Below are 26055 nucleotides of genomic sequence, written 5' to 3'. Positions count from 1 at the left end.
ACTTACCCTTAGGCTAAGTTCACACGGGGGGCGGTATAGCGGGTTTTGACACCGAGAGTGCATCAAAACCCGCCTGCCACGACCACCATTGTGAGGGGGCGGACTATGACGTGGATTACACGCCATAATCCACCCCCTCTGTGCCCTTAGGGCTCGTTCCCACTGAGTTTTTTGGTAGCAGATTTCGAAGCAGAATCTGCCTCAAAATCTGCTGCCATAAACGGCTCCCACTGACTTCCATGGGAGCTGCTTGCTTTTTTCCCCCCGATAACTAGTAGCGGAAAAAAGAAGTGACATGCTCCTTCTTCCCACGGATTCCACGGCGCGGCGTCCACAGTGCGAGACTCTCTCCCGATTTGGCCCGTTCATTCGGGTCTAATCCGGAGCAGAATGTGGGCGCACTGCATTGGCATTCCGTCACGGCTAGCCGCACGGTATCTTCACAACGGAATCCATTTTCCGCCGTGGGAACATACCCTTACTTGCTAAGTGACCAATGCAACAAGAAATGCGTTAGTAAGACAGAGGAACGGGATCAGAGCACAACTGTTTTGTATTCCCTTACCATGGAGACAGATTGGTCTGCATAGTTGTCACAGACACAAAATGATAGATTTTTAATCCAAACTATTAGTATGGTGAATCTATTTACACAGGATTAATAAGATTAGTTGTCATGGTGGACATGGTCCTTAAAAAATACCCCATAGGAAAAGAATATGCAAGTAAGATAGAAAAGGAGAACATCAATCTTGTGCACTTTGCATACTCCTTTCCCACAATTCCTAGTAAAACACGTATGGCCTTTAAGATGCAACGCACCGCAAAGTGGCTTGCTAAAAGCAACATCTCCCTAAGGAGATACAGTAGCCCCTCTGACCGCTCACCTAGCCCTACTTTGCATTTAAAGAAGGGATAACCCCAAAACAGCTGTCTGGAGATGGGTCGCTAGGTTTCTTACACACCCAGGCATAAATCTATAGGATGCTACCTTCAATAAGGTGGAGCTAGAGCAACTTTTCCTTTCTCCAGTCCTTCTTAGCACACAGGAACTGACTACTCAGCCAATCACTGGCTGCAGACCTGAACTTCCTGTGTGCTGAAACGGGACCAGGAAGTAGAGACCAGTAAGCAATGGAAGGGGAGTGGCGAGATGAGTAAGATTTCTTATATGTTTTTTTCTATTTTACATAAGGCTTCCTTGCTGGACAATCCCTTTAAGTCATTACATTCAATCCAGTGGAGTCGTTTCTCCAGCTTACTTTCATGAGTGCCTGCAGCTTAAAGGTTATATGGAAAGGAGAGAAGAGGATTTATCGAAACTTAATTCCACATTTCTACAAATCTTACGTTCTTCCTTACAGGGGCTGGTTCAAACAATGGAAAGACGCTTAGAGAAACTCTACTAAATTAACAGCGGCTGGAGGAGACGACAAGGTGGCGGGAACGAGGCTTTAATAATGCTCGGAAACGCATTAGCACCGGCGCAGCTGGGAAACATAGAGGGTTGTATGAAGGTTAGAAGAATTCTTGAGTGAGCGGAAAAATCTCACCTGGAGAAAACAAGTCTGCGCTATATTGTTGGGGAATATTTGCCTAAAAATATATATTTTTTCCAATCTCATCAGCCATTCTCAATTTCAACAAAAAATTAATTGAGTGAAGGGGAGGAGTCAGAGATATCGCAGCTCAATGAAATATACATCCCATAGCGATGAAGTTTTGCTGTCCGATTAATGCTCGTGTGGCCAACTACAATTCCTCCAGACTCCACTAAATACATGCATGCCCGCTTTTTGTTCATGGGAATGTTTCCTCTTCATACTACATGTCTGTCCCTTTTTTCCTAGGAGATCACCTAACTCAGACGCCATAAAAAGATTATCTTATGGTGATATTTATTCACCTTGTCCAAACAGCTATCCCTCTTGATTTCTCCATACACATGCATGCCCATCTTATGTTGATGGGTATGTTTCCTCTTCATACTACATGTCTATCCCTTTTCCCCTTGATGATCACCTAACTGAGATGGCATAAAAAAAATATCCTATGGTGATGTTTATTCACCTTGTCCAAACAGCTATTCCTCTCGACTTCTCCATACACATACATGCCCATCTTGTGTTGATGTGTATGTTACCTTTTCACACCACATGTCTGTCCCTTTTTCCCTTAGGCTAAGGTGATCACCTAAATAAAAGGATTGCATGATAGTTTTTATCCAACTTGTCCAAACAGCTATTCTTCTGACTTTTCCACAAACATGCACCCTTGGCCAAGTGTGGTGGGTTCATTCAGGTTGTCTCTTATGCGTAGGGGGAGTTAAATGATAATGGCTAATAATAAGCAAATGTAGAGCAGTCCCTACTAGATACAGTTTGGATGTTACGTTAGACCAAACAAGTCGGCTATTGTATTGTGCCATGGCTCCAACTTCACTGGGATCTGAGCGTCAGCTCTTATGACTGCATCAGTAGGGCTCTTGTTCAGACCAGTATGTAAGCTTCCGCTCAGACCCAAATGTTCAGTACATAAATCGATTATAGGGGTCATATGCTCCATTGTTCAGATGTCCTGGGACTAGAATGAGGCGTGTTGGCCGAGAGGCTAGAAAAATAACAGGCATGGCTAACTACAACCATGAGAACAAAAAAGAGGTTTTTTTGCTTGAAAGTGCGCCACACTTATCCCGTGGTTGTACCTGGTACTGCACTTCAGACTCATTTTGAGTCAAGTAAATGTGGCTAAGCTGTGGAGTCAAATACAGGCCACAAAGAGACCGTGAACTGGAAAAAAGCACACCGTGACCCCAGGACACAGGATCTGACTCAACTTTTACAGTATACAAGTGGTCAGAATATTCTACACAGTCTTTGTTCAGTAGAAAAATACACCACTTCTTCAGCGGTCACCTACTCATCATCCTTCCGTGACATTTGCTAAGCAGTTCACTCTCGGCTACGAGACGTCCAGCCAACCAACCGGTGGAGTGTCACAGCAGTTAAATGGTCAATTGGCATTACTTTCTGTCACCCTCAGCATATTCTGGTCTGAATTATTCATGGATATTTCTGAGAGCAAGACGTGGAGGGAATAGACTCTTAAAAGGAAACCGGACAGGAGGGTACCCTCTCGCTGACCCAGAGAGGGAGGGGGCTGAGGGGAGCACCAGAGGTGGGGAGGAGGTCACAGCAGGGGGCAGAAAAAGCAATTAGCATATTTGTAATCAAGGTGATTTGGAATCAATTAACCAAATGCCTTAAGCGGCCTTAAACTGTTCAAGAAACACTGACCCTGCCAATCCCATTACAGGAGATGAAGCCTGCGGAAAGATGCCAGCTACGCAATACTGAGGGTGATTAACAGCATCAGCGGGGAGGGGGCCGCCGGTGGCCATGGGGAGGCTGTATGTGACTGCAGGAGAGAAAATGCAATCTGGGACCTGAATGGGACACACATGGAATAATACTAGGTAAATCCATTGCAATACAGTATATTGCAATGGATTTTAACAGCCAGTGCCCCTAAATCTGGGCATTGTATCCACAATCAAGCAATCTGTTATATAGGGGATGTGTAGTCGTAGTCAGAGAGTCGGGGCCAGTGTTGGAGTGGGGAAAAAGTTACTGACTCTTCAAAATAAAATTATTTATTAATATATTGAACAACTATTACTATCTTATCATACATTAGACGCGGTTTGTTACATATTTCACTAGAGTTTTTCCTGAATTAGAGGATATTCATTGCTCCTGTCTGACCATGGCTGCCAGGCACTGATGAAGGAGTTGGAGTTGGTGCTTTTGCCCGGGTTATAATAAAAAGTTCTGTAACTCTCTAATATTATATATTGTATTTCAATGCCGTCCCATTTTCACAATCCCTTGTTTAGACCCAGAGGTATGATAGTATTCTGCAGATGCAAGTAAGATAGTCACAGACATCGGCCCATCCTAAAACCGCCTGTACGAAACTTGTGATGGAAGAGAAATGCCAGCGAAACCATCCTGCGATCAGGATTCAGTAGAGATCCCCATCAGGCCCCCTAATTATTTGGCACAGGTAAACGCCAACCAGTAGCCAGCTAAATGAGTCCAGCTGTTGCCTGGCACAACACTGGTCATGGCGCGCAGCTGACAAAGGAGAGGCGATATAGATGTGCTGGACATTAAACACCCGCCATCCCTCCTAACATATCTGCTTTGCAACCTATCCACATGAGTTGAGACTTGATTATATTCGTGGTTATACCTCAGTGAGCTCTTAGTATTTGCTTTTATTGCCCATGACATAACAATACTAAAAAACCTTTCTCAGAACGTTGCTTGATGCTGTCCCTCTGTTATTCTTCCTGGAAATGTTTGAATGAATTAACATTCCCCTGTCTATGGTGCTCGTCCTTATCATCCAATAATGTTCTCAGGGTGAAACTTTAAAGTGATAAACCTTATTGTAAATTCAATTATTAGCACTCAAATACCTATAGTTATACATTTCCAGGAGGAATTACAGAGGAGCAGAAGTTTTATGGAGAATTCGAGTATTAGTAGGAGGTGTAGGAGGCTGATCATGACCTCTGTAGGGGTATGTTCTCATGGAGGAATTTGGAGCCGATTTGGAGATGGATTCTGCCTCAAAATCAGCTCAAAATTCCGGTCTAAGGGACCGTTCACATGGAGGAAGTTGGTGCTGATTCTGGCACGGAATCCACGTCAGAATCAGCGTTGGAAAAAAAGACTCCCATTGACTTCAATAGGTTTTGTTTTCTGTGCGGAACCCATTGAAATCAATGGGAGGCTTTTTTCCCCATTGATTTCAATGGGTTATGCACGGAAAATGGAACCCATTGAAGTCAATGAGAGTCTTATTTTTCAGCACTGAATCTTACGCGAATTTCACGCTAGAATCAGCGTCAAATTCCTCCGTGTGAGTGGACCCTAAATCTGCCACTTATTGGTAAAAACGGATCTTGCTGCAGATTCTGCCGCTCATTCGGGTGGAGAACCCACAGTCCCCATTGGTTCTGAGGCTTTCTAATGTAGGATGCACAAGGCCAGAAAGTGGAAAGGAATCTGAGGCGGAAGACTGGCTCAACTTCTTCTCTTTCCTCCATGTGATTGGACTCTAAGACAAGCCAGGTCACAACAAAACAGCGACAAAATGAAATGTCCATGTACTGGCGGTGACCTCTAACATCTCACCCACATTCAACATTACTGACCGATCCTCTTACCAGGCCCCGAATGGTCTCTACTTCCTGTTCCTGTCCGAAAATACAGGAAATCCACCCAATCACTGGTCACAGCAATGACTCGCCTCATCCGAGACAGGACCAAGTAGTAGTGAGTGACCAGCGGGGATCTGGTAAGTATTAGATCACCAGCGGGGCGCTGGGGTGTCTGACTGATGTATGAGACCGCAGCCTATACATAATCTCATTACCTGCACCAATAATTCCGTTTAATAAATTTGCCCCATTGTCCCTTTGGAGGGCAGATCTGGGAGAGAACTTGAAGTCTCCCTTAGAGTTCCCCTTTAATACTACGGATACAATATGTTACACGGATACAAAGCATAATGAGAACCTGAGCACAAACAGCAATGATTAGTTGTACTCGAGCACATGCAGAAAGCCAATTTAGATCCATAATGTCTTCTGCTTCTAATTTCCCTTTTGCACATTTTGTTACAGCGCTCCCCATGAATCCTCGATACCTCATACGGCGACACATCTTTGTGAACTATCAAAAAGCCAAGAGTGGAAACTTTTTGTCAAGACGCCGATGCTTCCGCCATGTTTCTAGAGTCGTCATCGGTCTAAGACCGCTTAATTATGGCAGCGGGGCAAAAAATCTCAATATATGTTAGACTTGTATGTCTTGTATTAAATGCATTATTAATGGGACGCTTCCTTCAGACTCCTGATATTGCATTCAGCGTCTACGGCCAAAGCTTTCTGTGCCAGTGAGACGTGCAGGGTTTTATGAGTTAAAGGAGCCACGCCGGGCCCAAACGACAGACGTCATCGCCAGTAACTACCACCAAAAATGTTATTTCTCCTCAATATTTCACTCCCAGATCACAGCAGTCACCAAGATTCAGCTGGAAGCGGCATTGGCTTCTTAAAGGGTAATTGCTATCCTCAGATGAATTAATTAAAGGAATGTTGAAAGAATCCTTGTACGATCCACTTCAGTATGATAAAGACGCGTCAATGCTCCTCTATCAGCTCGTGCTTTCCTTCCCTATCAGAAGAGCTAAAATGCAGAACATAACCGTATCTGACATAACAACATCCTGTGACATTATCATCTCCTTATAAGAAAAGGCCCGGAGGTGTAACGTTAAAGGGACACACACCACAATTTATACTATTAAAGGGGATGGCCAGGGAATACAGGACTGGGGATGGAGGCTGGAGAAGGTCAAACATAAAAAAACATACTCACCTATCCCTGGCGTCCCAGCTGCCGGTTCAGCAGCGCCCATGGGCTCGCTCCGGGGGACATCTTCGCCGCATGTGACTGCTGAGGCCAATCAGGAAAGACGATGTCAATGGTGAAGTGAAACACCACTGAGGTCATAGAGAAGACCACTGACCATTTTAATGAAATTTTGGGTGGTCGTTCATGTTATGGAACCTGCCTTCGCTATTTATTCATGCGTAAATGAGAAGGAGCGCAAGGCTGAGGCCCCACGTTTCGGAAACGCAGCATTGCATTTTTTTTTTTTTTTTTTTGGCCAAAGCCAAGAATGAATGAAAAATATATAGGTAGTTCTTATACGTCTCCCTTCTGCTCAATCTACTCCTGGCTATTAGAGATGAGCGAGTAGTATTCGATCGAGTAGGTATTCGATCGAATACTACGGTATTCGAAATACTCGTACACGATCGAGTACCACTCGCTATTCGAATGGAAAAGTTCGATGCAGAACCAGCGCTGATTGGCCGAATGCTATACAGTTGGCCAATCAACGCTGGTTCTTCTCCTACCTTTAGAAGTCTTCTCCATGCAGCGTCCCCGCGGCGTCTTCCGGCTCTGAATTCACTCTGCCAGGCATCGGGCCTGGGCAGAGCCGACTGCGCATGCCCGCGCTACAAGAAAATGGCCGCTTACAGTCAATACAGTCGATGCCTGGCTGAGTGAATTCAAAGCCTGAAGATGCTGCGGGGACGCTGCAAGGAGAAGACTTCTCGGAGGATCCAGCCCGACCCTCACTCGTGGACTTGGTAAGTGTAATTTGATCGAACGTTGCCTACCCCTGAAACGAGCATTTTCCCCCCATAGACTATAATAGGATTCGATATTCGATTCGAGTAGTCGAATATTGAGCGGCTACTCGAAACGAATATCGAATATTGAACATTTTACTGTTCGCTCATCTCTACTGGCTATGGCTCAAAAAAAAAAAATGCAACAAAAATACCTGCGTTTTTGCAACGTGAGGAAACGCTGCTTCTTTTCTTGCAGATTTTGTTGTGTTTTTTTTGAGCCAAAGCCAGGAGTGGCTATTAAAGGATGGCGAACCTATAGAAAGTTCTTCTACCTTTTGCTCAATCCACTCTTGGTTTTAGCTCAAAAAAACCTAACAAAATCTGCAACAAAAAAAGCTGCATTTCTGGAACGTGGCGCTTTAGCCTAAAAGAGGTTTTGTGGTAATTTTTTTGTCTTTCTTTGTTCATGATTTGTTGGCCTATAGGTTGCCCATTCTGGCTACTGTTAGTTACAGTTAACCATGTGGAATAGATGACAAAATGGTGCACATAAATAATAGTTTCTAAACCTCTTCAGATTCTGGTCTTAAGAGTCAAGAAGGTAGTCCTACTTAAAGGGATGGTCCAGTGACAGAAAAACACAGTTACTTTTTCTAGAAACAAGGCCTTAGCTGTCCATGTGTTTAGCTACACTGAAGTAAATGGAGCTGAGCTGCTATACCACACATAACCATGATACGGGGCTGTACGATACTATTAGAGCTATTATTGGACAATCCCTTTAAAAGACTTGTGCAGGACTTAAAAACATGGATAACACGGCAATGCCACATCTCCATTCCATTAAAATGAATGGGACTGAGCTGTAGCATGGCCATGTGACCAAAGCACATGAAGTCAGTTTCCGGGAAGAAGGAAGCAGCCATGTTTTCAAAGCCCCGCACAAACCCTTTAATGACTGGCAGCCTTCCTGGTACATACAGAGATAGCTGTCAATCACTAGTAGAACCGCCCACTGGACTCTTAAACATAGAACAAGCAGGGGTTTAAAAGGTTTATCCAAGATTGGAAGATATGGCAGCCATGTTTTCTTATTCTGGGCAACACCTTAAACTTATACTGAATCTTTTCCCCCTAAACCATATACCAATCTGCTCATCTCCTCCTGCCCTATATCCTGCCGTGCTGCATTCTCAATGTGACAGATTCCCTTTAAACTCAATCAACGAAGGTCATTTTAGATTGGGGGTAGTCATGACCCCCGGCATTTCTTCTGAACATATATGACCCAAACAACAAGATCAGGCAGGAAAGCAATTGTCCTACATAGCTTGGCTTCCCTTCCATCAGAGTAACCGGGTGAAGAAGGAGTTACTGCAGCTTCTATAAAAGTACCAAGTTTAAGAAGACGCTTCCCCCTACATAAAATATGAGCAGAGGAGACATATAAATAAAGAGTAAAAGCCCTCTCAGCCGCTCTCCATCCTTTAACGAGCTCCCAGCAGCTGCAGGGATTATACTGAGCCGCGCAGATCAATAAGGAAACCAATCACCCTGACCCCGCTGCCTCCCACCTCCGAAAATAAAATCCGATAAATGCTACCAGGGGGCGGGAGCTCCGACAGCTCGAGGAGGAAGTCAGAGAGTCTGATTATCCCCAAGAGCGTCCGCAAGAAGCTGATGATCCCCGCCAGCATGTGTTGCGTGATCGTTATCTCCGGCAGCATTTTGTGTGCGCGCGCGAGTGTATATTTATAGGGCATCAGTATCTGCCGAAAAATTATACAACACATACATTTTCATTACCACGGGGGATACAGGGGCTTATGTAACGTACTGTATACACGGGCTTAAATGTTATCAGATGTCATCAGAATAGCTGAGATAGGAGAGGTTTTAATCCACGGGCGCAAAAATGAGGGCAAGGCTACAAAAGAAAAGCATCTGGTTGCCATATCTTAAAAGGGAGTCTGTCACCAGAACCCAGCCCTGCAGATAGATAGGTTAGTGTCACCAGAACCCATCCCTGCAGATAGATAGGTTAGAGACACCAGAACCCAGCCCTGCAGATAGATAGGTTACTGTCACCAGAACCAGTATATCACCCCAGCCCTGCAGATAGATAGGTTAGAGTCACCAGAACCCAGCCCTGCAGATAGATAGGTTACTGTCACCAGAACCAGTATATCACCCCAGCCCTGCAGATAGATAGGTTAGTGTCACCAGAACCAGCATATCACCCCAGCCCTGCAGATAGAAAGGTTAGTGTTACCAGAACCAATCCCTGCAGATAGATGGGTTAGTGTCACCAGAACCAGTATATCACCCCAGCCCTGCAGATAGATAGGTTAGTGTTACCAGAACCAATCCCTGCAGATAGAAAGGTTAGTGTCACCAGAACCAATCCCTGCAGATAGATAGGTTAGTGTCACCAGAACCAGTATATCACCCCAGCCCTGCAGATAGATAGGTTAGTGTTACCAGAACCAATCCCTGCAGATAGAAAGGTTAGTGTCACCAGAACCAATCCCTGCAGATAGATAGGTTAGTGTCACCAGAACCAGTATATCACCCCAGCCCTGCAGATACATAGGTTAGTGTTACCAGAACCCAGCCCTGCAGATAGATAGGTTAGTGTCACCAGAACCAGTATATCACCCCAGCCCTGCAGATAGATAGGCTAGTGTCACAGGACCCAGCATATCACCCCAGCCCTGCAGTTAGATAGGTTAGGGTTACCTAAATCAAATGGTGATTTAACCCTTGTGAATCACTACCTATATTGCAAACATAGCTCTGTTTTTGCCAATATGCAAATAAGTTCTATGAAGCAATGAGGGCGTTGTCATTGCTCCCAAAGAGCTAATTTGCTAATTTACAACATCAGCCAATATCCCAGTAACGGAGTCACCGATTCACAAGGGGAAATACTGCATGATTCAGGTGACCCTAACCTATCTGTGGGGTTGGGTTCCTATACTGGTTCTGGTGACCCTAACCTATCTATCTCCAGTGCTGGGGTGATATGCTGGTTCTGGTGACCTTAACCTATCTATCTATGGGATTGGGTTCATATTCAAGTGAGATATCACTTGTTAATATGAGCTCTTTGGAGAAACCAAGAGCATTGGCATTACTCCAAAGGGGTAGAAGCAACACCCTCATTGCTCCAAAGAGCTCATTTATATCAGCAGCAAAGGCAGTGATTCACAGGGGGGATTTACAATTTGATTGAAGTGACCGTAACCTATCTATCTGCAGGGCTGGGCGGTTATTCTGTGTTCTGGTGATTGACCCCCTTTAAACTTTGTAGACCACCCAGATCCATGTTACTGGAAATCTCTGACACTTCATTCTATGCAAAGCTCCGCTGCACTGAATGGACCTTTGTTTAGACCATTGTCTATGAGATTTCCAGCAACAGAAATCTCTAAGTGACCCCGAAGACATCTAGGTGCACTACAGTGCTGAAAAATGGGTTTATGATCTTTTGACAAAGAATTGTTCCCATACAGTTTACATCAAGCCATGTAAAAGAACCTTTCGCGGGATTTACATCAGGCGGCCATCTTGCCTGAGCTTCTCCTCTGCTCTGTTAACAGCATTTAGTGATATGCTTTACAGCACTCTCATAGACTGGCAGGCGACTCTCTGAGGACTATGGGAGAGTTTTCTAAGCATGCTCTATGCAGGATGGGGGAGCAAATAAGTTACCAGTAGAGAATATAATAATAGGTCAGTGGTATTATCTACATGTGTAATCCTGTCTGTGATGTAAATGAGGAGACTGCTGCAAAGAAAACTACAGAACTGGCAAGTGTCAGGCTATTATTAGGCTTAGTGGCCAAAGTGAAAATTGCAATATACAATATATAGTGACATGGAAAAAAATAAAATAAAATCAAATCATCAAACATATGTACTAGGTTTAAAAAAAAAAAAAAAAGTTTCAGGTTATTATTAGGCTTAGTGGCCAGAGTGGGAATTGCAGTGTATAGAACTTTGTTTAAAATATAGATAGTGACATTGAAAATGAAAAATAAATCATCTTCATTTTCTTTAAGGGAGCGCAGATCGGGTATTTATATTGTCAACCATTGAGTCTTAGATCAATTTTGGGTGGATTTCCAATTGCAGGACAAAGTTTGGTGATCTAGTCGTCGCAGGTAGGGGGCACAAGCACAGTATCGCCAGCATACAGGGTGCTGTACTACTTTCCTTCTACCCATTACCTCTGTGCCCGGTGCTACGAGAAGGTGACACCCCCGTAAAAAGACCTGGTAAGACCCAGCAATCTGAGTCAGCACAGGCTGAAGGGATCGGTTTTATGGATATGACAGCTGTGGGAGGGACACACATAGCTGACACTAGTCCTGTACTGTAAGGGAAAGCTGCGTAAGCCCCTTTCGTCAGCGCACAGCTTGTTAGGGCACGATGACCCCCGTGAGGATAAAAGGGGAGGATTAGGGTCAGGATTTACTGTAAGGCACCTAAAGGAATAAGAATCTTTTTTTTTTTTTAACCCTGTAGAGGTGCAAGACATAACACTCCCAACGCTCCCTGAGAGTGCATGGTCCTCAAAGTTAAAGGGGATGTGCAGGATTCAAAAAAATACGGCTCCTTTAATTCAAAAAACATTGTGCCGACCATTGCTGCTCAGTAAATGAGGCTGATCTGCAATACTTCACACAACCTGCTGACAGCGGTGGTGCTGATTTTGGAAGAAAACAGCCATTTTTGTAAAAAAAAATAAATTCTGCTCTTTTTTTGAATCAATCGATAAAACTTTATTAGTTTGCCCACGAATGTTTATTTATGGCCACATAAGTCAATGGGTCATCTGCTTCTGCCTCCGTGCTGTGTGTAGTATAGGTGTCGGAAGCGGCACCAAACAGCTGATCCATGTGGGGGCCAGCTGTCTGCCCCCCACCCGATTAAAGGGATTCTACCACTAAACCTTTTTTTTATTGTGGTTAAGACGTCGGAATAGCCTTTAGAAAGACTATTCGTCTCTTACCTTTAGACGTGGTCTCTGCTGCGCCGTTCCTTAGAAATACCGGTTTTTACCAGTATGCAAATTTGTTCTCTCGCAGCGATGGGGGCGGGCCCCAGCGCTCAAACAGCACTGGGGGTATCCCCACCGCTGCCAGAGAAGTGTCTCCAGCGACGCCTCCTTCTTTGTCAGCAGCGTCATCTTCCGCCGCAGGCTCATAACTTCTAGGCCTCGGGTCTTGGGCAGAGCAGACTGCGCAGGCGCACAGGCCACGGGAAAATGGCTGCTAACAATACTGTGCAAGCGGCCATTTTTCTCACTGCGAGAGAACTAATTTGCATACCGGTAAAAACCGGTATTTCTAAGGAACGGCGCAGGGGAGACCACGTCTAAAGGTAAGAGATGAATAGCCTTTCTATAGGCTATTCCAACATCTTATCCACACAAAAAAAAAGGTTTAGTGGTAGAATCCCTTTAAATATCCTAAACAAAAAATCGGGCCAACCCCTTTAATTATAACAGGAGGGCAGGGTGCTAACCGAGGAACAGATACAGTTAATCCCAATATCCCACTCCACCCCCATGTCACATTTACTCACAGGGGTAACAACAAATCTGGATATTTGTGTAATTTTTCCCCCATCATGTGACCCTGCATTACCCCTATTCAGAAGAGCCCCCCAATAATGATGGACTCCACAAAACAGGAATATTGTACTAGGTTTCTACGAACCCATAGCTCCGCCCTGATGGAAAGTACATATGGAAATGGTCAACGCCATCACATTCATTGGTAAAATCGTGTCTCTGATTTCATATTATAGGGGTTAAGGGAGATGAGTGGATTTTATTTCTCATGGTTTAATGTGCTTATAAAAAAAAAAATACAACCCCCCCTTCCCCTCCCCCCTTTATGGGCGAGATTGTTCTCTTTCATTGAAAAAAAAAAAGAGCTAATTTTTGATTAATGAGTTCCTTGAAGGACTTGACTGAAATATTAGAAGCCAAAGTAGCCGAGATACTGGAGCTCTCAGTTCTCAGAATGTAATTCACGAGACGCCCTCTTAAACATAAAAAGGCCGCTGTGCCCCTGCTGATTCACACAAGAGGTGGACAGATTAGAATGGTGTGAAATTGGCCTCGGCGTCAGGCGCCTCTCGTATAATGCAGACTTCTGGAGCGGCGGTGATAAGTAACCCTGTGAATCCATCAGTTCTGCATAGCACAGCAAAGACCGCTGGGCCTGTAACAACAAGAAATGCTTCCTAACCCAGGACGCCTTCCCTTGTTTTTTTATATATGTATTTATAGCAAAGGTTAAAGAGCTGCTCCAGGGAGCCCCCTATAGTCGCACCGCTGGTAATTAATGACAACGCGCTAATAAAGCTCATATCTCTTATAGCAACCACCAAATGAACTGCGATATCCTCCATGTGTAGAGAAGACTGGATCAAGAATAGAATGCAAGAACTACAAAGACTGGAAGGAAGGGGGAAGCTGCGTGACTACCCAAGAGACTCAAAAATGACTGATATTACAAAAACTGCACCAAAAAGACAACACAAACTACTTCTACTTTGGTTATCTTGGAAATCGGATTCTCTTTGAAAGGGAAGTACCAAATATAATTTAGTCCATATCCACGGGACAGGTGATAAGTCACCGGTGGTAAATGTCCAATCGGTGGGGGTCTAACCACTGGGACCCTCACTGATCACAAGAACAGGGCTCGGGAGTCGGAGACAGGGGTGGGTGGAGTCAAACTTGTTAATAAGTTCAATATAAGAAATTGGGTCATCCAATTTCTTATATGGATGGTCTGTCCTCATCAGCTCCTTGTAATATTTACACACCAGGAGCCACGGCCTGTCCTGCAGCAGCTGATCTGCGGGGGTCCTGGGTTTTGGTGGTTTAACCTATTGATGTCAATCAATTTATCTATACGGAAAAGCCAAATATGGACTCAGTTTCTTGCTAGGAGTCCCATAGAGGTGAATGGAGCTGCAGTCCGTTTGCTTGACCACCGTTTTGTTCATAAAGGGGCATGGGTCTACTGTGTTCATCATCAGTGGGGATCCAAAAAGTCAGACCATCACTGATCAGACACTTACAATCCCTTTAAGATTATACAGGACGTTTATGTCCAAAGCCACCAACCCTTATTGCTGTTAACCATAAACACTTATATACTACTAGCATACACATATATACTACTATACTGTATACTACCAGTATACACATATATACTCAATATTGATGAACTCAACATGAATGACACGTATACAATAATATAATTACAGGAACTATGACAGGAAGAGTCCCATAAGCCTCGTACCTGCAAGAGGTGTCTTGGAAGGAGATGTTTAAGTCCCAGTGCGCCCGTATTCTGTAGACAAACAAACAAGTCATTAATACATCGACAAGAACACACATCACATAAAGCCCAAAGTCAAGAATAAAAATCACAGACTTAAGACAACCAGCACACAAAATCTGTTTTACCAGATGTTTCATCCCTGATCCCACCAGAGAAATGCAATGTGCGGCTCAACTGGACATGAAGCGTATATTACTGTATGGAATGGGGAATGGCTGCTGGGCACCACCAAAGGGCAGAAAAACATCAGAAAGCCCAATATATGTTTTTATTATAACTCTCATCAGTGATGTCATCAGTGAAGGTATTCAGGGTTGCTGTCATTAGTGCAGAAATTCACCAGTGATGTCATCAAGATATTCATCAGTGATGTCATCAAGATATTCATCAGTGATGTCGTCAAGACAATGATCAGTGATGTCATCAGTGAAGGTATTCAGGGTTGCTGTCATCTGTGCAGACATTCATCAGTGATGTCATTAGTGCAGATATTCATGTTTGATGTCATCACTCCTCAGTGATGCCAACTGTGCAGATACTCATCTGTGAAGTCACCAATGCAGACAGTGATGTCTTCCATACATTCATCAATGATAACTGCATTAGTGCATATCCATCAATGATATAATTAGGTCAGCCATTCTTTGGTGATGTCATTAGGGTAACCATTCATCAGTGCCGGGATTCTTCAGGTACGCCATTACATTACGGCTGTATCAGTGATATCATGTGTTGCAGGCATTGTAGTCACGTGTTAGTGATGTCATCCGTACAACCACTGGCCACAGATGTTTTCCATACTGAATATCATCAGTGCATGTCTTTATCAGAGAGGCCGTGATTTTGAATTTAAGAAATTTTAGTTTTCCTGACTGTGACTCGATTTCCACTGTTAAGGCTGGGTTCACATGGTGCTTTTTAAATCAATAACTGCATGCTTTTTTTTTAATTGCAGTAATGAGCAGCACATTTCACTATGCCGGTAATCCAGAGGTTTTCAATTTAATGGCCATTAGCTTTCAGGTAACATCTGCCAGTCATTACTGCAATTTAAAAAAATGTGCAGTTCTTAATGTAAAAAGCAATGTGTGAACACCGCCTACAAATACCACAGCTATAGATAGCCACCCTATGTGGCAAAAACTTCCTGACTATACCAGGTACATTCGTCGTATCTCTGTTCTACACACGGCCAGCACGACAGGAGGTCATAGGTAGTGGACAGAAGAGACAAGTTGCAGATATTGCAGGGCGTGAGGAACTCTACTAGGGTTAAACCTCTCTTTAGTGTGGAGCCCCCCTTTAAATCCATATCAGAAGATACCGGCTCTGTACAGAGCTCTCACACCGCCATAAGACAAGCAAAAACATCATAGTTCAAAGTGGCAGCAAATCCATTCACGGATCTCAGAATGACGGCAAAGGATTGTATATCGATCTCTGTCTGAATATCTCAGTCCAGATCTTCATGCCAGGGTCGGGCAAGAGGTTAACCTACAGATCAGCTTGCTGTTAGGGTATGAACATCTTGGGAATGTCTTAAAGTGCCTGGAACACATTGCCTCTACAAATACAGGGACATGCACTGCAGGAGACACAGAATAACCAAGGGGTCTTCACCTGGAAAGAGAACTTTATTGTAAGGCTTAGCTTTATTTGCTATGTAATCTTCCCGAAATGTACCCTCTCAGTATACCCAGACTGGGATATGGTGTACTATATACTTAGACTATACATGCTAGTATACATTTATCCTAAACTTCATGACTTCTTCTGAGTACTTATGCCAATGAGGATGAGGCCTGGTCTGGTCTGTGAGGCACAGCGAGACAGTCTATGGGATAGGAAAACATCATAATATAGTCCTTAGGACGGGGGTAGGTGTCTAAGTGATGGGATCCCAAGACATGAGGACCATGGTCCTGTGCCCCCTGTATGAATGGAGTGGTGGTCGAGCACGCTCATTCTGCCGCTCCAGTCATCTCCGCCAAAGAGAAGACAAGGACAAAACTTGCTTATCTTCGGTAGTCCCAAAGAAAGAAATGCACTGGAAATGCTCGATTGTGCTCCAATTATATGGGGGATTGGGATGTGGAACCCAAGATTTTGGGATTGGTTGTACCCCACCCATCAGACACTTGTCACCAATCACATGGATAGGTTTAAATCTCGGTACAATCCCTTACAGGCTGAGGCCACATGTTGCAGAGTCACAGAGAGAAACACGTTGCGTTTACAGTCCCATTAAGTGAAAGACATTTCGTTTAACCATTGAAATGCTGCGTTTCATCATAGAATTATATTACGGTAGGAGGGGGCGGCAAACATGAAATAAAAAACGTAAGCCTTTTCGATGCGATTCTGCGGCATTTTTTGTCCTGCAGTATTAAGTGTGCTTCACTACCCTGAAAAAAAATATATACTTTCCACCCCTGAGAAACAGCACCACTCTTGGGTAGAGTCTGGTACTGCAACTTAACCCAATTCAACCGAATGGGACTGAGCTGCAATATAAGGCATAACCCACAGCCAAGAGTGGCGCTGTTTCTGGATAAAAACGCCATTATGGCTGAGACCCCACGTTGCGGAAACACAGGTTTTTTGTTGCAGATTTTGCTGCGTTTTTTTGAGCCAACAAAAGGAATGGGAAATATATAGGATGTTCTTATACTTCTCCCTTCTTCTTAACCCACTCCTGGCTTTGGCTCAAAGTAACGCAGCAAAATCTGCAACAAAATAAGCTGCGTTTCCACAACGTGGGGCCTTAGCCTATGTCTAATCAGACAAGTATAGCTTTGTGATGTCAGATGAAGTTACAAAATCTTACAAATTCCTTACTCACATCTCCAGTGCCTTAAAACACACACATATCTTCTCGCCAGGTAAGTGGCACCTGTCTCGGCACTTCAACACAGAAGCGAGGCGTCCGCCAGCGGCATGACTACAAAGTAAGATTAAAGGCAGCGCGGCTCACTTTAATGCCCTCTTGGTTTTTGTGTCACTATGCCCGGCTTACAGGCCTTTCTTTCAGAAAGCATCCGAGCATGTCCAGAGCAAAGACGGAAAATCCAGCCCTCTGCCATACCTTAATGAGAGACGGGCAGATGGTATACGTCGGGAGACGAAGGGACTGTGAGGGAATGGGGATTAGGAAAGGGGTTTCAGACGGAGGAAATGGATTTTTATACAGAAAGAATTAGAGCCAAGTATACAAGAAGCCTCAAGCCCCCGACTATGTGACGCTCTGCTCCGGTCCCTGTGCACCAATACTGGGGAAACTCCACAAAATGAACTTTTCTGCCTCTTTTTTACCGACCCCAAAATAGTGCAATGAATCCAAAGGAATAAAAATGTAGCCCGAATATAAAATACGTAAGAACGGAAACCTTGAGCAAATGACAATTTCCCAGTTTCTATCAGAGCCATGTGACTTGCTATGCAAAAACCAGATGAATGATGACAAGGTGGTCAGTTGCTGGAGCCATCACAGATCAGCTACAATCAATGTGCTCAGTATAGCGCCCCCATGTAGGAAGTGAAGCATTACAGCCAATGATCTGCCCATGTACTGCACAGAAAGGTTTGGTCCTCCACTTTTGGAAATGCTCTGTGCAAAGAGATAAGGAACCTAAACAGGAGATATCCCCCACCCTTCATCTGCTAACTCAAAATTCCTTAAAGACAATTTATTATTAATGACCGATCTTTGTATAGGTCAGCGATATCAGATTAAAGGGGGTCCCTCTCCTAACACCTGCACTGATCATATGAAAAGACACTGGAATAGAGAGCGCGCCATACATTGTATAGTGGCTGTGAGTGGTACTGCAACTCTATATTTTTATATACAGTGTTGGCCAAAAGTATTGGCACCCCTGCAATTCTGTCAGATAATACTCAGTTTCTTCCAGAAAATGATTGCAATCACAAATTCTTTGGTATTATTATCTTCATTTAATTTTTCTTCAATGGAAAACCACAAAAAGAATTGTCAAAAAGCCAAATTGGATATAATTCCACACCAAACATAATAAATGGGGTGGACAAAAGTATTGGCACTGTTTGAAAAATCATGTGATGCTTCTCTAATTTGTGTAATTAACGGCACCTGTTACTTACCTGAGGCACCTAACAGGTGGTGGCAATAACTAAATCACACTTGCAGCCAGTTGAAATGGATTAAAGTTGACTCAACCTCTGTCCTGTGTCCTTGTGTGTACCACATTGAGCATGGAGAAAAGAAAGAAGACCAAAGAACTGTCTGAGGACTTGAGAAGCAAAATTGTGAGGAAGCATGAGCAATCTCAAGGCTACAAGTCCAGCTCCAAAGACAGCTGATCGGTGGGGGTACCAGAAATCTGATTTTGATGTTCTATCTTAAGGACATATTTAGAGTAGATTTGTTGCAGAAATTTTTGTTCCACTACGTAAAGCTTCCAGATGTATGGGACTGGTCATTTACAAAAAATTCTGCAAATATACTATTTAAAAATTAGTTCTATATACAAGACAATCCCATGGCCAAGTGATGACCTATATATATATATATATATATATATATATATATATATATATATATATATATATATATATATATATATATGATTGATAGCAGTGCAACACCAGGTGGGCACGAGGAAAAATATCCCCCCAGGGAATGCTGAGGTGGATGTGATGAGAATAAAATTGCATTGCAGCAGGCACCGTCACTTTCCATCTATCAATTTCCTCACATTGGGAAGCTGTGTGGAGCTGCGGGTCTGCGCGCTATATATAGAGATGTTCACTGGTACATTCTGTACTTGTCCCATTTGGTAGGAGACAAGCAAGGCTTTTCTGCACAATGAGACACAACCTTGTAAACAGCGGCCTGATTGAGCTAATGGACTTCTTTTTTTTTTTTTAATACGGGCCTCAAGCTCCAGTTCGCTATATAAACGCCATGTAATAAACTGAAACAGACGCCCCCTTAAGTTAACCAAATATCTACCCATTCGGTATGGTGGACCAGTATGGGAGAAGATCTACAGTGGAGTAGGTCCCTACAACTTTATCTGACATGGAGGGAATGGAAAGCATCACCAAGTAGGACAACTGCTGTAGACTGATCTTGATATTCTTTTGTGTCTCCATTAAGTTGTGGATCTAGTTAGTTTTGTAACTGCTAAATACTCCTTTTCATTCAGGCATGAATACATAGGAAAGGCAGGTAACGTTTTGTCACAAAAATAGCCTCCTTGTTGATGGTTTCCTTATACTACAAAGCATAAAAAAATTCAACTATCTTATTCGTGCCAATACCAATGAATACGACCATGAATGCAGGAACTTTCTATGGTGTGGGACTTGCCAGGACCCCAGCCAGAGCGTGGACAGGTTATTAGGCAGGGATACTACATATATGAGAAGAAAGCCCAACCATAAGGAAATCATGGCTGGGTTTCTGACAAGTCCCAGACCATAGAAAGTTCCTCCATTCATAGCCGTGTCCATTGGCAACCAATCACAACTTGAGAAAATTGTTGCAATTTTTAATTTAAATTTTCAATTGTTACAATTTTTAATTGTTTATATTTGGAAATTTTTATCTAAAAAATTATATACATGGCATGCTCTGCAGACAGATCCGACACACGTGTGCCCTGTTCATATTTGCCAATGATTTCTTTCTTGAGTTCAATCGTTGTTCTCACAGCTTTCCGCTTACCTTTGTCTGCATTACCACTTCTGGCTTTCTTTGGACCCATGTCTAAGGGTTAAATTCAGTGTACAGTACAGTAATTTGCAGTACAGTGCAATACTCTCTCTCTCTCTCACTGACTCACAATGATGACGCAGGCAAGGCGCTGGGCCGAATGAACGCCATTCGGCTCAACTCGGCTAATCTCGGACGTTCGGCTGTTCGAGTTCCAAATATTTGTTCGGATTCCAAGACAAAATTTTCTCGAATTTCCTGTTCGAATACCGATTTGGTCGAAAGTCAAGGCGTTCGAGAACCGAGGTATCACTGTATATGGTTATGCCTATGGGAAATCCCTTTAAATACACAGCAATGGCTGACATACAAAATTCACAATTATTTATTTACTAAAAAGTTACCCTATGGTCATGAGAGGTAAATACAAGGACCCACCTTCAGGCAAGTCTCCCCCAAATCCTCTTGAGGCTCCCTAATGCAGATGTGTCTGCAGATTGGAGATGATTATATATGGGACTATAGCATCTGGTGATGGAGATTGGGGTTTCTTTTCTCCACTCGGTAAGCGCTGCGTTCCTAAATCTGTCTCGATAATGATGATCCTATTTAGTTCACGAGAAGGGATGTCTACAGTCCTGAGATCTCTTCTGTTCCACTAAGAATGCATCTGTTTTTGTGCTTTAGGCTTAGCAAGCATTGAGCTAGTAATGTCAGGTGACCGCTGGAAATGTCCATGGTAAAGACATTAGTTCTGGAGACCCTTCCTCAGGGAGAACAAACTGAAGCAAAACTTCACCTGTGCATTGTAATCTTCTGTGCGCACAGCCCGTAAGCTTGTATGGATCTCTCCTACCGTGACGTGTAGCAATGTCCTAAACCACCCTAGCATTAACTATTATATCCGCAAACTGGTTTTACTACTATTTTATACAATATTCTATATGGTTATAAAAAATGATGGTGATACTTTATATACAGATATAAACATGATGAGTTAATGTGAAACTATCAGCAGAATATGATGGTGGGAGAGGAGCTGAGCTCTGTGATATATAGGGTTATATGATAGAGGAGAGAAGCTGAGCTCTGTGATATATAGGGTTATATGATAGAGGAGAGAAGCTGAGCTCTGTGATATATAGGGTTATATGATAGAGGAGAGAAGCTGAGCTCTGTGATATATAGGGTTATATGATAGAGGAGAGAAGCTGAGCTCTGTGATATATAGGGTTATATGATAGAGGAGAGAAGCTGAGCTCTGTGATATATAGGGGAGAGAAGCTGAGCTCTATGATATATAGGGTTATATGATAGAGGAGAGAAGCTGAGCTCTGTGATATATAGGGTTATAGGATAGAGGAGAGAAGCTGAGCTCTGCGATATATAGGGTTATATGATAGAGAGAGAAGCTGAGCTCTGCGATATATAGGGTTATATGATAGAGGAGAGAAGCTGAGCTCTGTGATATATAGGGTTATATGATAGAGGAGAGAAGCTGAGCTCTGTGATATATAGGGTTATATGACAGAGGAGAGAAGCTGAGCTCTGTGATATATAGGATCATATGATAGAGGAGAGAAGCTGAGCTCTGTGATATATAGGGTTATATGATAGAGGAGAGAAGCTGAGCTCTATGATATATAGGATTATATGATAGAGGAGAGAAGCTGAGCTCTGTGATATATAGGGTTATATGATAGAGGAGAGAAGCTGAGCTCTGTGATATATAGGGTTATATGACAGAGGAGAGAAGCTGAGCTCTATGATATATAGGGTTATATGATAGAGGAGAGAAGCTGAGTTCTGTGATATATAGGATTATATGATAGAGGAGAGAAGCTGAGCTCTGTGATATATAGGATTATATGATAGAGGAGAGAAGCTGAGCTCTGTGATATATAGGGTTATATGATAGAGGAGAGAAGCTGAGCTCTGTGATATATAGGGTTATATGACAGAGGAGAGAAGCTGAGCTCTATGATATATAGGGTTATATGATAGAGGAGAGAAGCTGAGCTCTGTGATATATAGGGTTATATGATAGAGGAGAGAAGCTGAGCTCTGTGATATATAGGGTTATATGACAGAGGAGAGAAGCTGAGCTCTATGATATATAGGGTTATATGATAGAGGAGAGAAGCTGAGCTCTGTGATATATAGGGTTATATGATAGAGGAGAGAAGCTGAGCTCTGTGATATATAGGTTTATGTGATATGGAGCAGGATTTCTAAGTAAATCCTGACTGGACTCCTAGGTGAGACATTTAGAGTCCTGCTTACCCCGTCCATACACATTGATTGACAGCTTTCACAGTGTTCAGGATGTGTATATAGTCTTACTATCTGGGTGGGGTAAGTAGAACTAAGTGTCTTTCCTAAACTGTCTTTCCTAGGAGCCCTGAAGACTGTCAATACATGTGTGTACATTGTAGAATAAGTAGGACTCTTCCCGTCTTTCCTAGGTGTCCTGAAGACTGTCAATAACTGTGTGTGTATTAAGTAGATTAAAGTTATGCACTCCTTTTGATGTCTTTCTCCTGGCCAGAATGGATGCTCACGGACAGGTAATGTCCCAATATAATAGAGAAAATCCACAGCACTCTGGGAGAATCTCTCAATAAATATGTGTGGGTGGGGTAAGGAGGACTCTCACTTTGTTTGCGAGGAGTCCTGTTGAGTGTCAATGACTCTTGTGATCATGAGTCACTACTAGCCATCCTGTCAAAAATTACTCAACTTTTTACTAGAAATTCTGCTCCAGATCCTATAAACCTATATCCGAGAGCTCAGCTCCTTCCCCTGTATCATGTATGATGATATATATGGCACCAAGTACTTAATCCCAAATACCAGTCTCGCTTAGTTGTTGGTTTCAAAGTGCTACATCAAGGATACAGAAGAGATGAGTTGTCTCTAGAACACGATGTTGCCAACCAGCTCCTATAGCCAACACCTCTCACCTGCTTCCTCTGAGTCTCGCTTCCTCCTTCTTTTCAAACTCAGGAAAGGGGCATCTGCTCTCACTCGGCAGATAGTAACCATTTCCTGACCAGAGAAACCTCCATATCTGGCAGAGCTTCCGGAGAGATGGCAGCTATCCAGCAGTTCTTGCGGTCTCTCGTAAACGTCACCATGACACATTCCGAAACTTCATTTTTACGTACCAGTATTTCATCGTGTAACGTTATACTTGTGGCGAGAAGATCCTGGTTTTAAAGTGTTAAAAAGAAATAGCTGTTGATCCTTGCAGGGAACAATAACGCCTTCTAAAGTGGGGGTTAAGCTCTTGCTGCTTCGATCCGCAAGGCGTTAACGGGGATTTGTGTCAGATCCTTGGTGTGTAATAACCTTTTCACCTCATCCGTACCTGGCATTCATGTTGTCCTGCGCTGCAGAATGTCAATAATGTAGACGTTCAGTCATTTCTATTTTAGTGAGGTGACAGGCTACACTCCGGAGAGGGGTCAGGGGGTGCTCTGTGGGGGTATGTCGCTTTCTGTCAAACAAGTCACAAGTGTTCCAGGAAGAGCGCAGAAATAAAAGATGGAAGCAAGTACTTTGTGTAGGAAATGAGTTGCCACCATAGTGTCGAGAAGGACAAGAGTATTTTGGTCACTTGGTTAGCAAAGATCCATAGTCCTAGTTACTTGATTATTCAATTTACTTGCAACCTTAAAACATTTTTTAGCAATATTCTCCATATTCCAAGGAAAATGGGCAATTATTCTAAAAGTGACTGTCCAGTCATGGCCTTAAAATTTATATTTAAGCCAGTACTTATAGGGGAAGCTCACCAGCTACTTATTATCCTCAAATGTTACAGTTTGGCTACATTTTAGCCCAGCTCCTTTTGGGTAGAGCTGTGATCTGTGACTACAGCTTAGTTACAGTGTCTATACAGAGTCTGAGACACACCTACTGTCTCATCATTGGTTCAGGATGCTGCTTTGTCCCGCCCCTTGCAGTTCTGCCTCCTCTGATTGGCTGCAGTGTATAAACACCAGTCTATCACAGGCTCACCAGGAAGTCAGTGCATGGAGAGCTTTGGAGTGCATGGAGTGGTTTTGGAATGGGAAGATACATAGGAAGCCCTTATACTTCTACCTTCTGGTCAATCCACTCCTGGCTTTGGCTCAAAAAACCACAGCAAAATCTGCACCAAAAAAGCTGCTTTTCCGCAACGTGGGGCCTCAGCCTTACAGAACTTGGTACTAGGCTGTAGCCAATACCCAGTCTCCATTTCCAATGATGGGCTCTCCATTGACCAACCACTTATATGAAGACCAAGAATATAGAGATAAAAGAAAATATAACTTCAGATCATCTGTGTGCACCGAACGTCTACTAATCTTGGATTTCCCCTTAGACTATTAAATAGTGGATCTTCTGACATGGTCATCGTGCACTAGGCAGGAGCAGGGTGAGAACAGGTGCTAAACTATCAGATGCCAGGGGCTTTGGAAGATCTCTAAGTGTTGCCATTAGGTCTATGCAGATTGTCCAGCCTGACCGCTGCCGTACAGTTCACCCCTGATGAGGGTTTAGGAGATTATGTTTTTCAAGGCTATGGGAAATTCTTAAATTTGATCTCAATTTTCTTGTTTTGCTTCAAGAAACTAAAAAAGTTCAGCTCTAGAATCTGGATATATCTGATCATCTTCCTCATCCTACAACACAACTGTGCAAAAACCGTTGATTATAGCTGCTGCGGTCGGAGTAGAAAACCTGCATGGAATATGTTAGACTCTGAAGTGGAGTACGACACAAATTTCACGATTTTGGGGAAAATCAGAATTGTGCTTCTTTAAAATGACAAATTCCATTAATTCTCTACCCTTAACATTTAACCAAAATGAATGGACGTTGGAGAATTCCCAATGGGTAGTGACATATATTTTTATCAACTACCACAAAGAGGCGAGGGCAACAGGTGGCCAAGTGGCTGCCTGTGTCGCTTACTTGAAGATCTTCCCTCCCCACACACACACACACACAGAGTGCCTAGCTTTTCCGAACATACTGTAGATGCCTCCTGATGCTTCTATAACAATTGTTTACAGGGAAAGCTGCAAAAGGAGGAAATAATACTCCAAAAAATACTTTATTTCGGGAAAATATTGAAATTCTGATTCAGCCAATTAATAAGAAGAACATGAATTATCAATAAATGAGAAGCCCTTAATATCGGACTCCAATATGTCTGAATACCTTCATTAGAGGAATGGGAGCCTTGGCTTTTATCTATAAGAAATGAGCTGTTGTTTTTTTCACCTGGAGTCACTGACTAGCCATGGCTACCCTAAGGATCAGCATTGACATCAGATAGAATTTCCAGCCCATCCCCCATTCAAACAAGTCGAAAATTCAATCCGCTATCCTAAAAGCATTAAAAAAAAAAAATTGGTGACCCTGTGCAGCACTCTGTGCACTGCCCATGAGCCGACACAGGATTGACAGCCTGATAATAGGTAAATAAATCCCTTCATTATCGGCCGCTCCTGAGATCTCCGAGCCATTAATCAGCATTATTCTATACACTTCCTCAACGGCCAAGGGAAAATAAGGCTTTCTGCACTTAGGCGCGGAAGCCAAAATTTTACACTCCACGCCCTTGAGTGAGGTTATTATCAGATGACAAGTAAGATGCCATCAGATGATATGAGCAGTAAAGATATAGAGTAGAGATTGTAGATGATAGAGATATACAGCCCTGCCAAGTGGGAGACGCTTTAATCACGGGATACAGTACATGGAATTACGGCAATATA

General features: G+C 43.2%; 1 protein-coding gene across 6 annotated transcripts in view; it reads right to left on the bottom strand.

Moving 5' to 3' along the window:
* The window catches only part of SAMD11 (sterile alpha motif domain containing 11), a 130229-nt gene that overhangs the window by 56091 nt on the left and 48083 nt on the right, over window positions 1-26055 (bottom strand). For all 6 annotated transcript variants that reach the window (XM_075279664.1, XM_075279665.1, XM_075279666.1 and 3 more), the window contains one exon: window positions 14548-14598. In XM_075279664.1, coding sequence (XP_075135765.1) covers window positions 14548-14598 — 51 coding nt within the window. The remainder of the gene's footprint in view (window positions 1-14547; window positions 14599-26055) is intronic.

Source organism: Leptodactylus fuscus, chromosome 6, assembly GCF_031893055.1.
Source record: "Leptodactylus fuscus isolate aLepFus1 chromosome 6, aLepFus1.hap2, whole genome shotgun sequence".
NCBI classification, from domain to species: Eukaryota; Metazoa; Chordata; class Amphibia; order Anura; family Leptodactylidae; genus Leptodactylus; species Leptodactylus fuscus.
The sequence above is the reverse complement of the archived record's forward strand: the minus strand, read 5'-3'. Positions and strand labels throughout refer to the sequence as shown.